The sequence below is a fragment of the Sarcophilus harrisii genome, chromosome 2 (assembly GCF_902635505.1).
Source record: "Sarcophilus harrisii chromosome 2, mSarHar1.11, whole genome shotgun sequence".
NCBI lineage: Eukaryota > Metazoa > Chordata > Mammalia > Dasyuromorphia > Dasyuridae > Sarcophilus > Sarcophilus harrisii.
The window spans coordinates 570,847,897-570,872,269 of record NC_045427.1 but is presented as its reverse complement, the minus strand read 5'-3'; the positions used below and the strand labels follow the sequence as shown (position 1 = coordinate 570,872,269).

General features: G+C 34.8%; 1 protein-coding gene across 28 annotated transcripts in view; it reads left to right on the top strand.

Moving 5' to 3' along the window:
- The window catches only part of ABLIM1 (actin binding LIM protein 1), a 396,709-nt gene that overhangs the window by 322,751 nt on the left and 49,585 nt on the right, over positions 1 to 24,373 (top strand). For 14 of the 28 annotated variants that reach the window (XM_031955891.1, XM_031955888.1, XM_031955887.1 and 11 more), the window contains exons 7-10: positions 8,665 to 8,752; positions 15,230 to 15,288; positions 20,107 to 20,187; positions 23,653 to 23,700. In XM_031955891.1, coding sequence (XP_031811751.1) covers positions 8,665 to 8,752; positions 15,230 to 15,288; positions 20,107 to 20,187; positions 23,653 to 23,700 — 276 coding nt within the window. The remainder of the gene's footprint in view (positions 1 to 8,664; positions 8,753 to 15,229; positions 15,289 to 20,106; positions 20,188 to 23,652; positions 23,701 to 24,373) is intronic. The other 14 variants (XM_031955894.1, XM_031955907.1, XM_031955905.1 and 11 more) reach the window with 2 other exon arrangements.

The following is a 24,373-nucleotide window of genomic DNA, read 5'->3' as shown; positions in this document are numbered from 1 at the left end:
GACCTGTGATCTCATAAAATCACACATTTAAAGCTTGAATGATTGTCCTTTTAAAAGTGGCAAAACTGGACTCTAGAGAGTTGAATCACTTTTCCTAAGAGCACACAATAAATTATGAGTCAATATTTTACACCCATTCCTCCTTGACTCCAAAACTAAACCTCTTTCTTCACTCATCTCTCTGTTTCCTTGAAATAGAATAAGTTCTCTATACGCTCCCATTTCATGCAATTCTTATTCTGTTCTTCCAAAAACACCCCAGTGAAGCACCCAACTGTCCCTTACTCTTGTTCTTTACTATTTCAATAGTAGAGGCAGCCACATGATCCAGTAGATAGAATGCTGAGCTTGGAGTCAGGAAGATTCATCTTTATGATTTCAAATCTATTCTCAGATACTCACTAGTTGTGTGACCCTAGACATGTTACTTAACCCTATTTGCCTCAGTTTCCTGATCTATAAAATGAGCTGGAGAAAGAAATGGCAAACCACTCCAGTATCTGTGCCAAGAAAACCCCAAAGAGATCATAAAGAATCAGATGACTGAAATGACTAAACTAGAACAAAAGTAGCCATGAAGTCTATTGGCTGCTCATTTTTTGGTTTCCCATTCTCACTACACGATTGACTTCCAAACACTGGTGTTTGGAATGGAATGAAAAAGCATTTATGAAGCAGGAAGAAAAGAATGAGCACTTATTAATCTCCTATTATGTGTCAAACATTTTATAAATGTTATCTCATTTGATCTAACAACCCTGAAGGTAGGTGCCTTTATTATCCCCATTTTATATACTTAGGGAAATTGAGGCAAACAGAGGTTAAATAATTTGCCCTAGTTTATACAGTGAGTAAGTGCCTAAAGCTAGATTTGTGGGCTCAAGCCTTCCCTATTTCAGGTCCAGTATTCTATCCATGGTTCTACTTAGCTTAGCACACTTATTGTATGCCAACCACTGTGCAAAGTGCTAGGAATAAATACAACTAGAAAAACAAAATAGTTCATTCTCTGGAGGTATTAAAATTCTAATCAGGGTTGAAAACACATAAAGAGAAATGGGATAATTCAGTTGTCTTTGGGTTGCAGGTCAGAGCTGATGACAAAGCCTAAGGCCAAAATGCCTTAGGTCAAATTGAAGTGCTTCTGATGTTGGGATGAAATAGAAGCAATTGTGGGATGCTAAAATCTAGTAGATTCAGAGAATCAATGGCACGTGATCTCCTATCTTAATGGAAGGATTGGAGCTCCCAATTCCCTGTTCATCCAAGCAATGAGAGGACTAGGTCCCCAGCCAGTGATTGCTTGGAATCAAGTAGTGGTCCAGAAGATGGTAGTTGAACAGGACCCTGGGTTACCTCATTTAGGAAATTGGAATAGAAATAGTTGTCCAGAAGTCTAAAACCTGAGAAACTAAGTGGTAGAGAGTGGGGGAGGAGAGAAGAAGCCTTTAATTCTTTAATTTTATATCCCTTGGGGTGCATCTGTTGCATCTGGATAGCTGTTACAATGGAAGACTGTAATGGGCTGAGGCTTGAGTTGATGCACTGAGGTCCCAAGCACGTGAGGCTAAATAGTAATTGGACTATACCCTATTAATATACATGATCGGATAAAGAATGGTCCCTGCCCACTTTCTGTGCAAGTCCTGATGTGTTGTATAAGAAATGACGTTGTTGGTGGGTGGAGGCAGAGAGACAGGAAGAGAGGCGGGGAGAGATAGTCCTGGGTTCCATACTCCTAGCTGCTGGTCGGGTGGCTGCTTCTTGACTCAGCTGCACACATTGCTATTGCCCATTCTCTTCCACCTCCGATCTTTCTTCACTGAGAATAAAGACTGACGATTTTCCCCTAACCTGAATTCCTGACTCTGGCTGATTTTAAAATACGCGCACTTAACAGAAGACATCACCCATGATGAAATGATATGCCTTTTGCCATCATTTTAATACATTGACAACACGGTATATAGCCCACTTAGATCTTCACTACATTTCTAGGGTATCCAGTTCTCAATATTCCCAGGGGAAATTCTATAGTGTAAAGGATTAAGCACTTTGATTTGAAGTCAAAAGACCTGGTGAGTTCAAATCGCAGCTTACTACTTGAGTCACCTTGAGAAAGAAACTTCATTTTTCTTGGCATTAGTTTTCTCATCTATAAAATGAGAAACTTTAAATGATCTCTAAGATATCCTCCAGTCTTTAGATCCTATAAAATTCTGACATGATAATTTATTATTCACAATCATGTATACTCAATAGGATGGCTTGAGCAGCTTTGTATTATGGCATAATTGGACAAGCATTAGTTTAAACTACTCAACACATAAAAAAAAAAAGACTGGAAAATATTTGCAATATACAACTGTGGACCTCCTATCTCTGCAAAGGGGAAAGTTGAGAGTGCTGCTCTTAGCTCTTCTTTTAAACCAGACCTATTCTTTATTGTTTTACTTGAGATTTTTATGCATTTGTGCTTCTTTCCATTTCCATTCTTGTGGTCGTTTTTTTGGCTCTGCCTTCTTTACTCTACATTAATCTATGTAGGTCTTTCCATGCTTCTCTGTATCTTTCAGATTTATTATTTTCTTATAGCATAGTATTATGCCATTACATTCATGAACCATAATTTGCTTAGCCAGCCCCCATACTTTTTAAAAATATTTTTTGAGGCAAAGTGTTTAAGTGACTTGCCCAGAATTAAATAGCTAGTGTTTGAGGTCAAATTTTAACTCAGGCCCTCCTGATTCCAAGGCCAGTGCTTTACTCACTTGTACCATCTAGCTATCATCCCCCCTACCAATTCACCAACTCCTTCCTCCTCCTCCCAGTATTTTCTTAAGTGCTATTGTCATTTCACATAATCTCCTGGGTACTAAAATGAGGGAAGAGAAAATATGGTGGCTCTATTCACATGTGATAAAACTAGGTAAACCTGTTCTCTTTCACATCAATTTGTTGTTTTAATATGTATACAGAAACATGTTCTGCTTCCAGGTTGTTTTCAGGATGAGCTCACTCAGTTCAATTTTAGACTAAACTCTCTTTATGCTCATTTCATTTCAACTGTATTTTATATATTATGAGGTAGGGATGGATTTAATCTTCCATAATGTTCCTTGGTAATGACTTTTCTAAAAGAAGTTATATTCTAAAATGAAGGTCACTTTTGGTAACCTTGTCTTACTGCTTGATTAAGAGAATAAATGCCTGTTGGCTGAGGGAATTCTGGGGTTCTTTTTATCATTGTGGATAGTACTTTGTTTCAGTTTAAATTTTCTAAGAATTTGTGATAGTCAATATTTTTTCCTTTTCTGTGTTTTCAGAGTAGACAATTTGTTTTAACAGATTGGGTTAGAGCTGCTATAATAACAAGTAGTATCTTCTCATTATTTTCCTTTCTTTCCATTTGGTATTATCTTACTTTTATTCTAACCAGTCCATGACCTGATTACATAGAGAGCTGACTTTCAGTTGACTTTTAACATCTATGAATACTCATTTCCTGTTTGTTAAAACAATAGTTTCAATTTTTGTAATAATGCTAGGTACTCCCAATCTCCGGCATCCTCCAGTTTTCTTCTTGGAAGTAATTTTCATGGTGAACAGGTATAAAAATATCTGAATAACTTATAAGCCTTTGATCTTAAATATTCAGCCAAATGTCTGAGTAGTTGCTATCATTCTCCTCTATACCCTCCCCTTGATAATAAATATCAAGAGTGTTGAAAAATGGATCAAAAAAATTTTTATTTATTTTGGAGAGTCCTGTCAAGTTCTCCAGAAAGTCCCACTTCAGACACCTACTTGCTCTATGGTTTTGGACAAGTTACATAATATCTCCAAATCCCAAGAAACTCTTTACCTAAAAGTGAAAAAGCAAGTGCCACATCTTATTGGTACAGGGACTATCCTCACCAAAAGGTCTTTACACCAGTCAAATCACAAAGGTAATTTTTTAAATGAAAAAAAAAGTCCATATTTATATGACTTGGGAACAAACTACTTAATATCCTGGGTCCCATTTTCTTCATGCAAAAAAAATTTGAACTGGATGATCTCTGACATACCTCTCAGCTCCAAACTGAAAATTCTCTGATCCTAATTATCTTCAGTTTCATTCATCCTCAAGGAACCTACATGTTGGGTATTTATAAGATAAGAAAACCAAAGAATTCCTGCCCTTGGAGAGCTTATCTTCTAGTGTAAGGATATATAATTGTAGAAAGATAAATCATACAAAATTATGCAAAGATTTTATGAGAGAGAAAAAATTATCTGGATGGTAACATGTATTAGATGAGGAAGAGTCAAAATGGCTGAGTAAAGATTGATGGGAATGTGTGGCGAGAATGAGGATCTTCTTAATGGGCTGTTTGGTCTCACTCTGTGGGAACACTGTAATGCAGGATGAAATCTCTCTTCATGTGATGTTAATCATTGTCTTTGAATTTAAAAAAAAAAAAGCAATTCTATTTGCCTCTGTAAGGAGAACTTGTGAGATATCTTCTCATTTATCTGTGACTTCTTTATCTTATAGTTGCAATCATAATAAGTATGGTAATGTGAAAATGGCTTAATTCCTGTAGTTGTGCATCAAAACTATTAGACATAGTTCACACATAAAAGAAACTAATAATGAATTTAATGTTTGTATCTTTAACCCCCTTGATCTTCTGGCAAAGTCTTTGGAGTCTCCCCAGAATGATATCTTTAAATGAGTAAAATAAGCTACATATGATTACAAAAGAAATAAATTATATTGCAATGCAGTTAACCAAATATTGAGGGGAAATTAAGTACCACATCCCAGGCTAAGAATTCATGCTATGGTCCAATCTCCACATGTTACAGGCAAAAAAATGAAACCCAGAGAGATGCATTTGCTAAAGACCCCACAGCTAACTCATAGTATATACTCAGGGCTGGAATTGAAGTCTCCTGACACTTAGTCTTGTGTTCTTTTCATTCATTCTACCCTATGACCATATGTCTTTTCATATGCATATTGAGTCTGACTTTGGAATCCCATTCCCTCCTGCTGCTCTAGATGTGGCTGGCTTTCAGCACAGCATCCTTCTTGGCCTTTCATCTCTTGGATTTGCCCCAACAGCTGCTGGAGAGACAGCAGTAGTTTCCATGGTTACCAACTACCGGAGACTATCAGGAATGGGGATCAGGGAGGAGTTTTAAAAAAAAGGAAAGGAAAGAAAGAAACTGGGAAGAGGAACGATTTGTTCATTTTGCTCTCCCAATTTTTCTTGTCTGAACTGTCCTTTGGGATGAATAAGAGACTGTGAAACTGTGTGTGCTTTCTTTTCTTTCTTTCTTTTTTAAACATCCTTTATTTACTTTCTTTCTTTTTCTTTCTTTCTATATTAGGTATTAGATAAAGTCTAAAACTACACTTTACTTCAGGTTTAATCTTGTAATGTTAACAGCCAGAAAGGTAGAACTAATTTGTGGATTTATTATCACTAAGTAAACAGTACTCAATGAGCAACAATTGCTTAGTTCTCTATGTAGGCATAGACCTTTTAAAGATTCATTAATAAAACAGATTCTCAACTCTGTGTTTTGGTAAGATGTATAACCTTTCCCATAATGTGACTTTTTCTTTTCAAGGGACCTGTTAAAAGAATTTCAAGGGGAAAGATCCTTGATTTTGAAGATTATAAGATCTAGGTTCAAGCATACTAGTTACTGAGAGCCAACTGGTCTGTTTTCAGTGTGAACATTTAGACCTCAGAAATTAGCAAATGCTTCCAATCAGAACTCAGTATTTTGTTTTGTTTTGTCCCTAGACCAAAAAGTGATGAAGAAAATATTAATGCATATTAATCTTAAAAGTGATTCTGCCAATATTTGCAAGATTACCTTGGTTCTGATTCTGATGCTTATCATTTTGTGACTGAACAAATCCATAATTTATTTGAGCTTTGGTCTCCCCATCTATGAAATAGAAATAGTTGGACTTCTTCACAAGATGGCTGTGAAGAAAATGTTTGGTAAAGTTTAGGGACTTTTATTGTAAATGAGAGCTTTTTCTTTTACATAATATTGTCTTTACAATCTTGTGCCTCTTCATAATAATACCTCCTAGTCTAAATTTGCTCCTTCCTATCCTGCCCCTTACTAAGTGGCCAAGTGGATTTATCTTCTATATGTCTGATACTCTGATCATCTCTAGTCTTGATTTAGAGCAGTTAGATTTTGGGGAATTTCTTTAATTCTCCTACCACCAAAAACCTCCTATTATTATAACTTTTCTTTTTACTTGCTAATATCACAAATGATCTATCACAAATCTGATTTTGATGTTGAAAATAACTGTGAAAAGTAAAAGTCTCTTTAGGGTCATTCAGATTAGAATTCCCTTTTAGTTACCCCAGCACCATCATAAGAAAAAAAAAAACACAACCAAACAATTTACATTCTTTGATCCTATGGGGTTAAGTAACATAAGTGATTTTGACTCCAATGAGGAAGCCGGTATTAGAACTTTGGTGACTTGTCCAAGGTCACACACCTAGAATGTGATAGAGAGAAGACTCAAACCCACTCTCCATGTTGTTCTGTCTAATTGAACAGCCTGTGATGGAAAAAAAAATACCAAAATTAATTACTGTCACATGGAATTCATCATAATGCATGTATTTGCCTTTGGACAAATTCTGCTTTGTCTTCAGCCACAATAGAAGTGCCATATTCAAAGCAGAACAGCTTTATTTTTCATTTGACTTCCACTTAACATTTTAGTGAAAACAAAAGATAGTCCTGAACATGAGACCTATCTGCTTATAAGTACCTCTTTGGAACTCATTGCATCAGTGATGACAAGATGGAACATCATCATTTGGTACATTTGGAAAAGTGATTTAGACCATTTCCAATGGTCTCGTGATGGAGAGAGCCATCTACATCCAGAGAGAGGACTGGGGGGACTGAATGTGCATCACAACATTAGTATTTTCATCTTTTTGTGGGTGTTTCCTTGCTTTTTGTTTTCTTTCTCATTTTTTTTCCTTTTTGATCTGATTTTTCTTGTGCAACAAGATAATTGTGGAAATATGTATAAAAGAATTGTACAATGTTTAACATATATTGGATTACTTGCTCTCTAGGGGAAAAGGTGAGGGAAAAAGAGGTAAAGAATTTATAACACAAGATTTTACAAGGGTGAATGCTGAAAATTATCTATGCATGTGTTTTGAAAATAAAAAGCTTTAATAATAAAAAAAATTTCAGGGAAAAAAAATCCTACCTTTGCTGCTTTACTATGTGTGTGACCCTGGTCAACTTATCCAATTCTTTGTGCCTCATTTTCTTCTTCCATAAAATACGGGGCCTGGACTAACTTGTGAAGTCCCATCCAATTCAAAGATTATGAAATTTAACTCCAGCTTTTATTTGTGTCAGACTTTAGAGTATTTTTCTCCCATTGGCTGTATAGCTAATCTCTACCCCATACTCAAATTATATTGTTAAATTGCTTTTATAAATTCCACTGAGGAGCTTTAGTGTACTGGCCTCTCTTCTCCTGCTGAGATTTTATGCAGAGCCCAACATAGTCAGTGACCACATCTAATTCCATCTCTCTATGGTACTTTACACATGCTTAATGCCCAGCACTTACCACTGATAATTCTCTGGTTACATTGATAAAAGAATTTGATCCCAAAGGATCTTTATCCCTACCAGGTAATTATTTAGTGGTAAAAGGTTTGGGTTTTTGTTTTAAGTTGTTATTTGATTATTTGGGTTTTTGTTTTGGGGTTTTTTTTTTGTTTGTTTGTTTGTTTTTTTTTTTGCTTGTCAGGGAGAAAAGATTTTTTCCCTTTTATTTTTGTCATACAGACATAATGTGACTTGGCACCTGCCTAAAGAATTGGTCTCATGTCCAGTGGCACCTACTGTGATGGCATCTGTTACCTCAGGAATTGTGACATACCTATGAATAATGTAGGGCCTCCTAAGCAAAATCTTTTCCTTTAGAAAAATCCCACTTTAAGAAGACATTGTTATTGTAGCAACACAGGAAATTTGGTTGCCTGAGATAAAAGCAGCTTCAGAAATCTATCATGTTCATCTGTCTTCTTGATGCTAGTTAGCTAGATCTGATTAGCTCCAGATTACTCAGCAGGGAGATCAGATTAAAATCTGTTAAAGGCACTACATTTGGGAAAAGAGCACATTAGAACCTATTTTAAAAAGAAAGGGAAAATAGAGAATATTTTTTCCAGGTCAGCATAAATCAACAGTACTCTAAGGAAAATGAAATTCTTCCTCTTAATTGTTTTTGGAGGTGAGGTTTATGGGAGATGTGTGAATTATTTCAATCCAGCTCTTTATGTATCATGATAAAATTGGTGCAAGGAAATACAGGTTCAAAGAAGGAATTGAAGCCAAGTAAAGCTGAGGGATGGCACCTTCATTCATTTATGATAAGCTTCCTGGTTTCAGGAGCCAAAGTCTGCCCTGGCTTTGGGGCTTTAACCTCCAGGAATCTTAGAGTAAAAAATTTGATATGAAGTTAGCATTATTTCTGATCCCTCTCCAACTGCTACCTTCCCTAAGCCTGCCAAATGCCTAACTCCAAAAACAGACAAGGCAAGAATGGTGAGAGAATAGAGTAACAGAGTTCTCTCTCCTTTTTCCTTGTAGGCCGGTGATAAACACTACCATCCAAGCTGTGCGCGATGCAGCAGGTGCAACCAAATGTTCACAGAAGGAGAGGAAATGTATCTTCAAGGTAAGTTGATTCAGCAACAAACCATCTTCTCTATTCCTGAAAGAACAAGAAGCCTGATGCTTGGAGTAATGTTTGGTGGGGCTTTTCTCACTTAATTATCTTGACACACTTTCACACTACCCATAGTTTCTCCTAATCCCTCTCTCCAAATAGAACTTTCTCCTAATCCCTCCCACTACAAATAGAACTCTCTTTCAGAAATTCCATAATTGTTAAACTGACTCAAGTCTAATAAATAGGAGCAGAAACTACCCAATTACTTAATTAATCAGACACAGCTGTACCTGTCTTCACTGTGTCACTATGAAATAGAGCAGTTTTGAATAAATATAAAAATTTACCATTCTTAACCTGAATATTAAAGAGACTTACCTTACCTTTCTTCTAGGCTCAAAATGATCATAAGAAAAGAAAAGGTTAGCATGAATTGGAGAGTTTATAAAATCAAACTACTTGATAAATGGTTTCTCTCTCCTTTCTTCATGATCCTTCAAGGCCTTTGGTTTCACCCAGGTATTATTTTCTCCCCTCTGTTTCCCCCAAGTTTTTTTTTTTTTTTTTTTTTTTGATCAGGTTAGGTTAAGTAATGATCAGGTTAGGTTAAGTAAAGATTTCCTCCTATACTTGGTAAATTACATCACATCTTTTTTTTTTTTTTAATTCCATTAAACAACTAGAGCTTTCACAACCTCTTCAGAGGAAGAGCCCAGAATCCTCAAGGGAGGAATCTCTGAGTAGAGGAAACATTGGTACAATATTCATTTCTAGAGAGTTATTTGGAATATAATTTTCAACAATTTCTCCAGTTTTAAAATGTTTTCAGTTTGGGGTTTATTAGATTTTTTTTTTGTTTTTTTAAACTCCTATAAAAATCTAAAAGGTGATAGAAAGGAAATAGGAAAGATTCTTTTTCTTATTAAGATTTTTTGTTATTTTTAGAAGGAAAAAAACTCACTAGTTAGAAAAGAATTTATGAGCATAACTAGCAAGTATCTGGACTATTGGGACATAGCATTTCATATTTCCTCATTGCATAGTAACACTGTGTTTTTATCTGTGGTTTGAAGTTGATTTGTACTTTTCATGCTCATAGGAGGTGCTTATAGAAATTCTACATTTAAAAGCAATTTTTGTTATTTGGTATATCTTGCCAAAATGCAGCTTTTATATTTTTCCAACTTTATTCCTACTTAAAATTCTTTATTTAATATGATTTTGGAGGCAATTTGCAAAATAATGATCATGTATCATGAAATTTTTAATACTAATAACATCACCAGATATTTATAGCTTTATATCTTTCAATACATGTTCAGTCAGTCATGAAGCATTTATTAAATACTATGAGCAAGGCACTGTATTAAGCATCGGGGATAAAAAGAAAGACAAAATGTGCCTGCCTTCAAGCGATTTACACCCCTTGGTCCTGGGAAATTAGTTAGGCTAAATAGCCCAATAAAGAAGGTAATTATGTTTTGTTTTGTTTTTTAATAATATTTTATTTTTCCAAATACATGCAAAGATATTTTTCAACATTCACCTTTGCAAAACCTTGTGTTCCAAGTTTTTCTCCCTCCCTTCTCCTCTCCCCTCCCAAGATAGCAAGCAAACTGATTTAAGCATATGCAATTCTTCTACACATATTTCCATATTTCCATCTCATACTGCATAAGAAAAATCAGATCAAAAGAGGAAAATACATTAAAAAGAAAAAAATAAGCAAATAAACAAGAACAACAAAAGGTGAAAATACTGTGCTTTAATCCACATTTAGTCTCCATAGTTCTCTTTTAGATGCAAATGGCTCTTTCCAATCACAAGTCTATTGGAATTATCTTGAATTATCTCATTGTTGAAAAGAGCCACATCCATCAGAATTAATCATTGTATAATTTTTCTGTTGTTGTATACAATGATCTCCTGGTTCTGCTCACTTCACTTAGTATCAGTTCATGTAAGTCTCCCCAGATCTCTCTGAAATCATCCTGATGATTATTACTTATAGAATAATGTTCCATAACTTTATTCAGCCATTCCCCAGCTGATGGGCATCCACTCACTTTCCAATTTCTGGCCACTACAAACAAGGCTGCCACAAACATTCTTGTACATATGGGTCCCTTTCCCTCTTTTAAGATCTCTTTGGGATATAAGCGCAGTAGTAACACTGCTGGATCAAAGGGTATGCACAGTTTGATAGCCCTTTGGGCACAGAAGGGAGGTAATATTTAAAGAAGTTAGGGTACTTTGCTGAGATCATACAGCTAGCAGTAATAGAGGTAAGACTCAAACCTATGCCATAGTATGCTAAGTTCAAAACTCATTCCATTTTACCATGTTGTTCTTTCTGAATTAACAGTCATTTCATTGTGAGGGATTCATCTTTGGACAGATGCAGCTGCCAGCAGCCATATTAAAAAGGGCATATTCAAAGATGAACAGCCCTGCTTTTTTATGGTTTCTAATCAACAGTTTAGGACTTCATAGGATATTAATGATGACTTTCTAAAATTATGGAGTTAGTTCAGTTCTGCACACATATATTGTATCTAGGATATACTGTGACATATTTAACATATATAAGACTGCTTGTCATCTGGGGGAGGGGGTGGAGGGAGGGAGAGGAAAAGTCGGAACAGAAGTGAGTGCAAGGGATAATGTTGTAAAAAAAATTACCCAGGCATGGGCTCTGTCAATAAAAAGTTATATTTATTAAAATAAATAAATAAAATTATGGAGTTAGAGGAAATTGGGCGACTCTATGCTTACTAGTGAATAAGTTGCATAGGTTCCAGGGGTCTGGACTACATCATTGTGAGTTAAATGAAGTAGGTGATTTAAAATCTGTACTAATCTGGCACATTAATATTAACAATACTAGACTATGTGTTAGGATGGGAAAAATCCCAAAACCCAGAGAATACCCCAAGATTCTATTCCAAGACAACCTTTGGTATACTTTCCCCATTCTCTCAACACTTCCCCTGAGAAGAATGAGCAATTTCTTCTCTCACAGCTTGAACTCAAAGCCAAATATCTGAGGCTCTGAGTCACATTCCATGTGTGTGTCTGACCTCCTGATGAGAATGTTTACATTGTGTGCTGCTGGCAATCAGAAGTAGATCTAGTGCTCTGGGCTTCAGCCCGGTGCTTAAGAGAGCCTTCAGAATAAGTGGTTTCCTGGGATCTGACCTTGGCTCTCCTGGCTAGCTTGCCTGTATTAACAGGACTTCCTCTGCCTTTCATGGTACAAAAATGACTTCACTTTTACATGATGGAATGAGCAGTATTTGGGAGAAGGAAATGCTTGTTAAGCAGACATTAGTGGATAATAGTAGTCTGATTTTTAAAACTTTTTCTTGCTATCAGTTACTATAGATTATTGTAGTGTTATATACCATTGAGCAAAAATCATTTAGAAGTTACTTTGAACAAATTACTTCACAGTACATATGTATGTATATATGTATGTGTTTATATTTAGTAATATATAGATAGATGATATCATTGACTTTAAAAGAGTTTGAAGCACTGATAATGATAAAATAAATCTTTAATCCTAGAATATTAGACCTGCGAAGATACTATATACTATCAGCTAGAGATGATATTCTAGCCCCTTCATTTTACAGGAGAGTAAACAGGCCCAGTGAGGTTAAAATGACTTGATTAGCAATTGCCCAAAATAATAATAAAAGTAATATTAACAATAATAATCGCATTTATATAGCTGCTTTTGGGTTTGCAAAGCACTTTGCATGTGTTATCTTGCAACTGATTCCTCATAACAATCATAAAAGATAAATGTTATTATTATCCCTACTTGATAGATGAAGAAACTGAGGACAGCTATTATGTGACTTATTCAGGGTCACATGTTCTGAGGACATATTTGAACTCATATCTTCCTGACATCAGGTACAGCCTCCTAGCCAATCAATGCACCACCTATCTGCCTCTAAGGATCATGGATTTAGAACACAAAAAGGACCTTAGAGGCTATTGAGTTCATCTCCCTTGTTTTTCAAATGAGAAAAATAAGGCCCCCAAAGGTTAAATTACTTGGCCAAGGTCATACAAGTAATAAATACCAGAGCTAGGATATGAGAGCAAGAAGTCTGATTCTAAAGCCCATTCCAAATCTCTTTCTACTTCTAGATATCAAGTTCACATAATTTTCATACACAGGAAGACTTTTTTAACTTGTCAAAAAATCAAGGAATTGAAAATTACAAGGATTCTTAGATGTCATCTAGTCCCGTTCTTATTTTGTAAATGAGAAAATGGAGGCACCCATAGGTCAGATGACTTGTCCAGTCTTATACAACTTCTATACAATGAGATTTTTATTTTTTTTTTCATTTTTTTTACATCCTTTAAACTTTTCTCTGAATCTGAGCAGATCCCATTTTCATGTCTTTAATGTAGATAGAGATGTTACTTCATCCACAAATTCACATTAATTAGGCAGCTTTTTTTCTTCTTTGCTAAAAGATGGGTTTATTTATGAGAAAAGGTAAAAGGAAGAGATACAATGGACACTGGGAATGGTAAATATGAAATAGATTTGAGAGCAATTTTTTTTAAACAAAGGTTTTAAACAATTCACAATGGAAAAAAATAAGTGACCCAGTGAAACTCAAAATTAACCTGGAGAAAGGAAATAAATCCATGAGGTGGGAGTATAACTTTAACTGACAGGCTAAATCTGATAGCGGAGTTTTGCATGCTAAAAGAGTTAGTTATAGTTATAAGAAGTAGAAAGACATCATGGGGTGAGGAGAGTCGGTATAGGGGAAGGTGAGGAGAAGTGATTTCTGGAGAGGTTTGTAAATAAAAGCCATTTTGAGATACCATCTTATCCTGATCTAAAGGACAAAGTAACTAAGAATTATAAATTTCTATTATTATTATAAAAAGTCTATATAATTATATAATTCTATTATAATTATAAAAAATTCTATATAATTATAAAATTCTAAAAAATTAAAAAATGCTGATGGAACTTTAGTCATTCCTGCATATTACTGAGGGTACTAATGCTGAATGTTTTTAGCATAGTAAATTGGGAATATATAGTTAATTATAAGATCTGTCATCCCCTTTCATCCAACTGCTGAGCTATACTCTAAGGAGATTATTTAGAGGAAAATGTGACCAAAATATTCATAGGTGTTACTCATGATATAAAAGGGTGGAGAAGAGGGATAAGAGAAGGTTTAAATAAATTGTTTCATAATATGTCAATGTGAGAGCATATAATTTGATTTTAGAAATTGACAATTTATGAAGAATATAAAGAAATATTGAAATTCATACAAAATGATGCAAAGTAGAGAAAAAAATTGAAAAATGCATTAATTATAATATTTTTTTAAAAACAGGCTTTTAAGTACACAGTTGGAAATAAGGAGCCAATGAACAAATAGAATGACACATTTACATTCCTAAAGTTTTCAATTTTAAATTAAAAAGTAAATAGTTCCTATTCTAGTTTGTTTGGTATCATTCCATATTGTGTTTATTAAAATCATAGATGTTTCTAATTATTTAATCTAGACAATTAATTAGCATTTTGGTTTTATAATATCACTCTTCCTGGTGACTCTTTTTTCCCCTTGAGACTGAATTTACTGGTTGTTTAAATATCACATAAGCATAACTTGCATTTACGAAATTATAATGTATTTAATGAGAAATGTCATGCCATAATGGATATAGATCTGGCATTGGAGTTAGGATAATCTTGGTTCAAGTCTCATCTCTGGCACATAACAGCTGGTCTGATCCTTAAGCAAATTAAACCTTTCAGTATGATGAGTCACTCTTTAAGGTCATATGTTATAGAATAGTTTTCCATCTGCATTAGTAGAGGAACTTTGTACTACTGACAATAAAGTCAGGGCTAGCCCTGAGGCATAAAGGGCCAGCATCATATTAAAAAAGAATTGGGTTCAATCTTACCTTTGGCACAGACTAACAACTATATGGGTAAGCCATTCAACCTGTCATTGCCCCAGACAACTTTCTAATACTTACGGAAGAGTTGTCCACTTTCATTACTGGAGATACTTTCTACATCTGAAGTTACAAAAAATGATGAAATTGGAGAAAGAGGTAAAGAGAGAAGAGAGAAAAATACGTGTCATATATAGATATATTTATACACATATATCTATATGTATATATATTTATATATGCATACTATAGGTATAGGTGTGCATAATATACTGATATAGTCATGGATAAAGTGTTTCAGACATTTTTGAGTAATTGATATTTTCTGTAAGGGATAACTGTCTTCTTTAGAATAAATTGAGACAATATGAAAAACTCATCCAAAACCTTTTTTCCTTTGTTTGAGACTGAATGATCTCCTTTGAATTTAGACCATGGGTAACAGTGCTCAATAATTTTATGGCTGCTTATTCCTTCTGGAGCCATTTTACTATTAACTGATGGATTTTGTCTTCCCAGGTTCCACCGTTTGGCATCCCGACTGTAAGCAGTCTACTAAGACAGAGGAAAAACTCCGGGTAAGGGAAGCTTGAGGACTAATGCTACAAGTCAGATAGTTTTACGTATTGAGTAATCTTTGGGCAAAACTGATTTCTCCTGTCCCTAAATATCTGATTTTAGCCTATTGCTCCAAATGATAATGATGGATGCTGGTCGTGCCTTGCTAAAAAGCATTTTCCAGAAAAGATTACAAGGGAAACTTGAATAATACAGATGATTAAAAAAGTAATTTTATATTCAACATCTTTGTAATCTATTAGTCATACTATGGTCTTTTTTTGAATTTAGAACAAAACAGATTCCCATTTCAATCTAAAGAAAGTTGTTGTCCATAACTTAAATATTCTTAATTGCCAAAATGAACTCCTCAGAACCAAAATTGTCAAAGCAGCCCCAGCATTCATAGGGTTGTTCTCTTACTTCTGGGATGCATAATCAAAGAATGGGAAGCTAAGTAGTACAGAAGTTAATGTGTTGGACTTGGACCCAGAAAACCTACGTGATTTCTGAATGTCACATGATATTATCAGCCCTTAGTTTTCTCATCTGTAAACTGGATCTAATAAGAGCATCTATTTCCTAAGATTATTATGAGGACCAAATAAGATAATATAGGCAAAGTGCTTTTCGAATTGTAAAGAGATATATAAATGCTAACTATTAGTATTCACACTGGGAAGGGATCTTGGTAGCCATTTAACCCATTCCATATCTGGAAACAATATTCATTATAACACATTCTACAAGTGTTCATTCAGCCTTCACTTGAAAGCCTCCTGATTCAAACCACTCTACTCTTAGCAATTGTTAGCATTTTTTCCCTAAAAAATAAGCTTAAATTTGACTCTGCAACCACCACCTATTGCTTCTTACACTGCTTTCTGGAAAAGAATAAGTCTAAACTTCTTCTTCACATATCTAAGACAGCCTTATCCTTCCTGAGTCTTCTTTTCACCAGATAAATATCCCCATTTCTTTTGATCAGTCTTCTTATGGCATTCCCATGAAGCCCTTAACCTTTTTACCAGTTGCCCTCTTCTGGATATTCCCTAGCTTCTCTATATGCTTCCTAAAATGTGACCCATAGAAGTGAACTTTCTGTCCCAGATGTGGTGCAATGAGAGCAGAATACAGTGGGACTCTTACCTTCCTATTCCTCTTTTTAATGTGAATGAACTCCTCACGTGGCTTTGGAATTCAGCACAAGGAAAGTTCAGGTATCTTTTCGCTATATTTTTTAAATAGTAGGACTATATTTTGAAACATAGTGTTATATTTTTGAAATAATAAGCAACAGAATAGTCATTGGAATAATAGGTTTTTGTTTTTGTTTTTGTTTTTTACACTCAAAGACTTCTACTAATCTTAAGTAAATCCTCAAAGCAGCTCTAAGGCAGGCAGAAAAACTAGACCACCAAAAGCAGAATCTAAGCTCGTGTACTTCATGGAGTTTAGATTGTTAATACAGTAGAATGGGCAGAGGGCTGGCTTTGGAGTTAGGGACATAAGATGATATAGTCCTGCCTTTATCACATATTCATTGCAGGACAATGGACTAGTCACTCTATGGCTACACTTTAGAGACAAGTTTAAAAGTTGCATCTGTGAGAGGAATTACTAAACCAGAAATTCCCTACACTTGTAAAATCACAGATTCAGACCTTTCTCTACTACCTTCTTCCCACTCAAAAAATAATAAAATATATATCATATATCTATATCTATCTATATTTATTTATATAGATAGATATAGATATATACTTATAGATATGTGGCTCACAGGCAGTTAGATGATGAGGTGGATAAAAACTTCCAGGCCTGGAGTCAAATTCATCCAAGTTCAAATTCAACCTCAGAAACTTACTAGCTATGTGACTATAGGCAAGTCATTTAACATCTGCTTACCTCAGTTTCCCCAAATATAAATGGGATAATTTTAATAGTAAATAATAAAATATCTTTTTCCTGAAGTTGTTATGAGGATCACATGAAATAATTGTACAAATGTTATTATATATAAATTATATATTCTGTATTAACATTCTATATGTTATTATATGTTAAATATTATTTTATGTATAAAATAAGCTATTGTATTAATCCTAGAATTTTCCCCTCTATGGTAGGTAGTATTTGTTATAGCAAGAATTAACAGGTTTTGAGTATTTGAGACCAAGACCTGTGCCCACATAACTGAAGGAAGCCCTTTTGGTGGCTCTCCACCAAGAAATTCTGGAGTTTATTTCAATCAGCTTGTCATTGTAGAGAAGTGTTGCCCTGGGACTTTCTTTAGGAGTCTACACTTGATTATCCAATTTGTTTTATTAGTTTGTCCTTTGCTAGTACAAGAAGCAATTTGGCTGACTAATGTACTGAAGTCATTACCAGACAGTGAGCATTGGTCATGAAGGCACAGTGATTAATGTCACTTACATAGGAATAATAATAACCTTCAGAAAAGGCAGTGGACTTCATTTTCATTAATTTTTGCCAGTTATAAGAGGAGTTGCAGCTGTTCACACATACACACACATATATTTTGTTTTGTTTTTTCTTTCAAGTGTGGTCTGCCAAAACATGAGAGCTGTAAAGTACCTTTGGAGGACTTGAAGTCCAATCCCTTCATTCTATTTATGAAGAAATAGAGACTGAGTGTTAATTGCCTTGTCTAGGCTATAACCAGCAGGTGAAGGATTAGACTTCAGGACTTTCTAATTCCAAGTCTTGTGCTCTGTACTCAGAGCACAATCAGATAACAGTGTTTTACAATTCACATGTTTTAGGAATCTTTCCTTTCTCTGAGATTTACAAACATACTTCTTGGGCAAGATTAAGAAAAAAGCAAAGATTCTTACAAAATGGAAAGTATCAGGAAAAGCTGGCAAGGGTTTTGCATTGCTGTTTGAGTGAGGACCCAAATGAAGCTGCAGAATATCCATCGCCACTAGTCTATCTGAGTTCTTGACCTGCCTCCAGAATATTTTGCATATGAATGATCTAAGAAATGATGCCATAAGAAAAGGGTTTACTAAGGCTTTTATTCTCAGATTGAAAATGTGATAGAGCACAGCCATGAAGTGGTCATGAAACCATATGTTATTGTTGAACTCTGAATCTACTATTTTGCCCTAGTCTTTAGTGAAATGTTTTAAAGTTCAAGATGGACATGTTAAAAGGTCAGACTACATGGAAGTTAACTTTTCTTTTACCTAAGGATGTCCTCAATTTACAGAGCATCTCAATTAGGTGGTGAAAAACAGGCATTAAGAATTTTTAAAATCATCTTTATACAGATTACTGGATAAACATATGAAAAATCCTGATGAATACAGATATAGATAGATATGTAACTATATGTACATATACAGCTATGTATATATAGATGCATACATTTAAATATACATACCTATGTATGTGCATCTCTATATTTGTAAAAATATATCTATATCTATGCATATATGAGATAAGGATCTCACTTTTTTTTTTCCTTCAGGCATACTGGGTAAGAGAAGCCCATTGTTTTTACTCTCTAGATTATAATATAACTGAAGTTCACCAAGGGATTTAGTAATACTCTAGTTCTATATAACTCTCCTGCAATTCAACAATTACTGAGTTCCTTTCCTTCTTTACAGGATGTGGTAGTGAAAACAGACATATGGTACCTGTGAAATAGCAATGAATTTAGTGTCAAAGGATCTGAATTCAAATTGATACTTATGACCCTGAGCAAGTTATTTCATTCCCTCTAGACCTCTCTTTTCCCATTGATACAATTAAAAATGATTGGGCTCAATGACCCCTAAGTTCCCTTCCAGCTCTAAAACTATAGTGTTAAGGAGTCTTCCCAGAGTACAATGGTACCCTGCAATGTGCTCTGTTTAGCTCTAGTTGTCCCTACAGAGCACTCACTAACATAGATAACCCTGAAGGCAACATTATTAGGAAATCAACTAGTGGATAGATGAAATCAAATTTGTGATCTCTTGAAAGTATTTCTACAGTGGCCAATTCCTGAATCAAACCTTAGTTTGACTTAGTTGAGTGTACAATCTTAGTGCAGTTTCCATAGTAAAATAGGAATAAACAACTGCTCAGTATCCCCATGAGTAATCCAAATTCTTACTATTTTATAACTTGGGCAAAGTTTGTAAAACCAGATTCTTAAGAGCTCCTCAGTAGTCTTCTTTATCAATGTATCATAAGACTTTTCAGGCCAAAGTTAATTGGGTTGGTGAGAGGGTGGGAAGCTCTATTCTGTAGCCAGTCAATCAACAATCACTTTTTATATTCCTACTGTGATCCAGACCAAGTGTTTGGTCCTGTGAAATCAAAAGCAAAAAGGAAGCTGTACCAGTCCTTGAAGATCAGATTTTATAGGACAAACATGTATACATATAAAGTGAATACCAAATATAATCAAAGTAGATACAAGTTGTGGGGGTCTGGGGATCACCAGCTGCTGAGGATTTGGAAAGGCATCATGTACTTTCCACATGAACCATGTCATTCTGTGGCAAGCAATATATGATGTTGTGGTTTGGGATTTACTATTGACTTTATAGATGATATAATTATTAATATGACAAACATTAATCTTATTAAGCTACATATGTTATAATGATTCTGAAATGAAAATGGCTTTATTTATTCCCTCTACCTTTCTCTTGTGTATTCTCTCTCTTTTTCCCTTTCTCCCCTTATCTTTTTTCTCTTCTCTTCTTTCTCTACTTTCTTCACCCTCCCCTCTCCTCTTCTGTCTTCTCCCTCATTCTATCATGTTTTCTCCTGTCTTCTCTCTGTCTTTCTGTTTCTCTATCTCTCTCTTTTTCCAGAAACCTCCAAATATGCCACGTTCCTCATCTGAATTCTTTTATCCTAAAAGTCTGATTCGCCGAACACAACGCTCTCCACAGGTTTGCAACTGTGTTTGGATTGAGTCATGATGTAGCTTTCCTAAGCAACAAGCTTACATCACTTAGCCTGATGCTGCTGTTCCCATGCAACTGCCCACTTTGCTTGGGGAAGGAGATGCTCACTCACTCATGCAATTAAAAAAAAAAATCCAATATCCTTTTCATTTTCTAATGCTGTCTGTTTTCTATCTAATGAGACATATAATATATTTTTGGTCTTGTTTAACCTTTTTTTTTTTAAAACAATGGCCAGTATTTTCTGTTTGCTAGCATCTAAGAAGCAAACCCTCACTTCTCATTTTAGGATCCATCAGTTGAGTAGCCTAAACATCATCAAATATTTGTCATTTTCAAAAGATTTCTGCATTCTTTCATGCCTAGCACACCACAGTTATGCTAGACAAAATGGCAAAGTAAGCAGGGAATAGTACTTGGAGTTATTAGGAATTATCTTCCAATTTCACTTCTGAAAATCAGTCACTTAGCATTTATTAAGCACTTACTATGTGCCAGTCACTGTACTAAGTCCTGGACATTCAAAGAAAGGCAAAAGACAATTCCTGTTCTCAAGGAACTCACAGTGTAATAGGAGTGAGAATATATGAACAAAATATAAAAAGAATAACTTAGAGATAATCTCAGAGGAATGGCAGAAGTTGAGACTTGAAAGAGTTTCAGAAGTCAAACATTGGACTTTACATTTGCTGTAACGAGAAGAAACGAGAGAATCCCTGGAGTTCACTGAATGGGAGGTGACTTGAACAGGTGTGTTTTAGGAAGATCTATTTGAAAGCAAGCTGTTGCACTAATACAGATATAAGGTGATGAGGGCTTGCAAAGGATGCTGATAGTGCTAGACAAGAGGAGGAGACAGATATGAGGAAGGTTTTGAAGGTAAAAACAACAGGTCTTGGGAACTGGTTTGATGTGGCAAGGTAAAGAATCAAAGATGACACCTAGATTTTATACCTGGATGACTGGCAGGATAGTGATACCTTCTTCAAATGTAATAAGGAATTTAGAAAGAGAAGAGGACTTTAGAGGAATGATAATGAGTTTAGTTTTGACCATATTAAGATGTCTACAAGATATCTATTTGAGAAACCCTAAATCCTACAATTAGAGATGTGAGACTAGAGTTCAGGAGAGAGATTAGAGTTGAGAAAATAAATCTGAAAATCATTTATATTGAAATGATAGTTGGGAGTAGATGAGATCATTAAGTCAAATACTATTAAAGGAGAAGAGATGAAGACCTAGGACAGAGCTCTAAGAGACATTCACAATTAACAGGTGGCTATCCAGCAAAAGAAATGAGCTATCCCATAATTTCTCTGAACCTCCTCAGTTTCTTCATCTTTTAGATGAGGATTATGATAGCTCAAATAGTTGTTACAGGTCTCCAATAAAGAAATGCATTCAAAGACTTTGAAAAATCTAAAAACTTATATGAATATTTTTGTTATGATGATTATTACTCTTAGTAATGATGACAGTGATTAACGTGTGGAAATTTTTAACTTCCAAAAATGTACTTGTTTTCCAGCAACACATTTTAGGGTACTTTCTTCAGGTGCCTATGTGTACAAGCTGAAGTCATAATTTTCCTAGTAGAGAAATTCAGAGTAATTTTGTAGAATTGCATCTCTTCTCCAAATGAAGCTCATATAAGAGCTCTGATTTCAATACAGTTGTGCTAACCCAACATTTTGAGATGACTCGTATTCTCCTGCATCATTTGTTCCTGTCCATATACAAGAGAATATTAGCTATAATATTTAGAACATGCCTTAAGGTTTATAGAATAAATATATATGCTATCTCACATAAAGTTTACAATAACATCATGCAATATAAATGCTATCTTTATCCCCATTTTACAGATGAGGAAGCTGTGGTAGAAGAAATTTAAGTAACTTATCCAATATCACAATGTCATGAAGTATAACTGAGAAAAGATTGAAACTTGGATCTTCCTGATTCCAAATTGAGCATTCTATCCACTGTATTGTCTAGCAACTAGAACCAGAGTTCAGGCCAGGAAGTCTTGTTTTATTTAAACATTTAGAATTTTTCTCTGGATGACCAAAAGACGAATTGAAGTTATAGAATCTCTACAACCTATATGGCAAATGGTCAACAAGTCTTTAGTAAGATTCTAATGAGGGAGGACCTTCTTTCTGCCAAAGCAGCCCATTCTACTTTTGTATAACTCTAATTATTGGGATGTTTTTCCTTTGATCAAGTCTAATTTCACCTTTTTAAAAATTTCCACCTATAGATTCTAACTCTGCCTTTTAATTGCCATTCCACATACCAGTCCTTTACATATTTGAAGACAATTATTATGTCATTCCCAAGTCAGACTCCTTCAGGCTGATTAGTCCCATTTCTTCCAACTACTCATATGGCATTAGGTCAGGATTGCCTCTTCTTGATGCTTTCCATTCATTGATCTTTCTTCAACTATAGCACCTGAACTAAATACATTCTAGGTGTGGTCTAACTATATCAGGGGAGCATAAAGGCATTATCACTTCTTTATTCTCAGAAGCTATAACTTTCTTAGTTCATCCTGAGGCTACATTTACCTTTTTTTCTTTTTTTTCTATCTATCACATCAAACTGATTTTGATCATATTGAGTTTGCATTTCACCAAGACCCTCAGATTTTTTTCAGATGAATTGCTCTCCAGAAATGCTTTAAAATTACTAAATTTTTCTCTACTTTCAGAGTGCCTTAAACAAAAAGATAAAGTGTTGACCAGAAGTCGATGGACCAATTTTTTTTTCATTTTGCAAAAATAATATTTTTAAGAAAAAGCATATACTGTATAAAAAGACATGATGTTTCTAGGATCAAATTTGTATTACTAAAATAAAGAAGTTGGATGGTTAATGTTGGATCTTTGGAGACTAAAGAATGAGGTGGCTATTCTAGAAACTGCATGTTTTTCTTTCAAACTAATGTAGACATGTCAAGTATGCTCTTGCTGATTTCTAATGTACCAACCAAATGTTCTGTGTCTATTCATGGAAAAAAGATCATTAGAGTTTTTTGTCTGGATCAAGAAAATCAATATTGCTGCTTACATATATAAGCACTATGTTATTTTTATTAGATCAGTCACGCCTTTATTCATAATTTTCGTTTTGTTCATAGTATTCTATCTTATACATATTTATCATCCACTGGAGATAATCAGGCCTTATGAAAACTGAATTTTCATTCCCATTGTATATTATGTGCATAATTGAATCAGATGTTCACTTCGTACACACACACACACACACACACACACACAATACATAGACACACATGCAGATGGGTCTAAATACATGTCAGTATTAAAAACCAGCAAAAACTCAAAATGATCTCTTCCCTTCCCTGTACTTTCCTTTAGCAATGTTATAGTTAAGTAATTATACTAAGGATAAAAAAAAATATTGTTCCTTCTTCTGCAGCTGTTACCATCACCCTGTCTAGTGAACTTCAACAAAAACCAAAGGCAGGTACTGTCAAAATCAACAGTTGTGTGCTATAAGGTGATAATGACCTTATAACAGTAGTTACACTTGTAATAGTTCATCAGATCAGGATGATCTGATTCTTTTTTTCTGTTTCTTGTAGTTTTCATCTCTTTTAGAGCATGGCTTTTAATTCCTGCAGTTTAGAAAAAGGTAGTCTTTGCTTTGCTGCTCCTGGGAACCAAAGTTGAGTGAACACAGTGATTCTCAAAATGTTTTGGTATAGTAGTAGCACACAAATGAAGGGAAATAAAAGATGCCATTTCTCCAGGTTTCACCAGTCAAATCTCTGTTGTTGATAATAAGCAGTAATCAAAGAGTGATGATGAGGTGGGATGATATAAAAAGATCACTGAAGTAAAATTTTCATTCAGTGGTCCTGCCTTCAGAATTGTAGAACAAGCGAGCAAAGGAACTGGAAAAAAACCAAATGAGATAAAAGAAGATTAGAATGTTTTTAAAAACATTTGATGAACACATGTGGCTTTTTCAGAATTTCATCCACCAGTGTTGGTTGGAGTCATTTTTCTTTCCTGTTGGAATAAAATGCCAACCTTCCAATGACTCCCCCATCACTTAATCATATTTCTCTTAGAGATGTCATCTAGAAAAAATGTTCAATGTACTTGGGGATGACAAGGTGGTTCTGTGAATATAG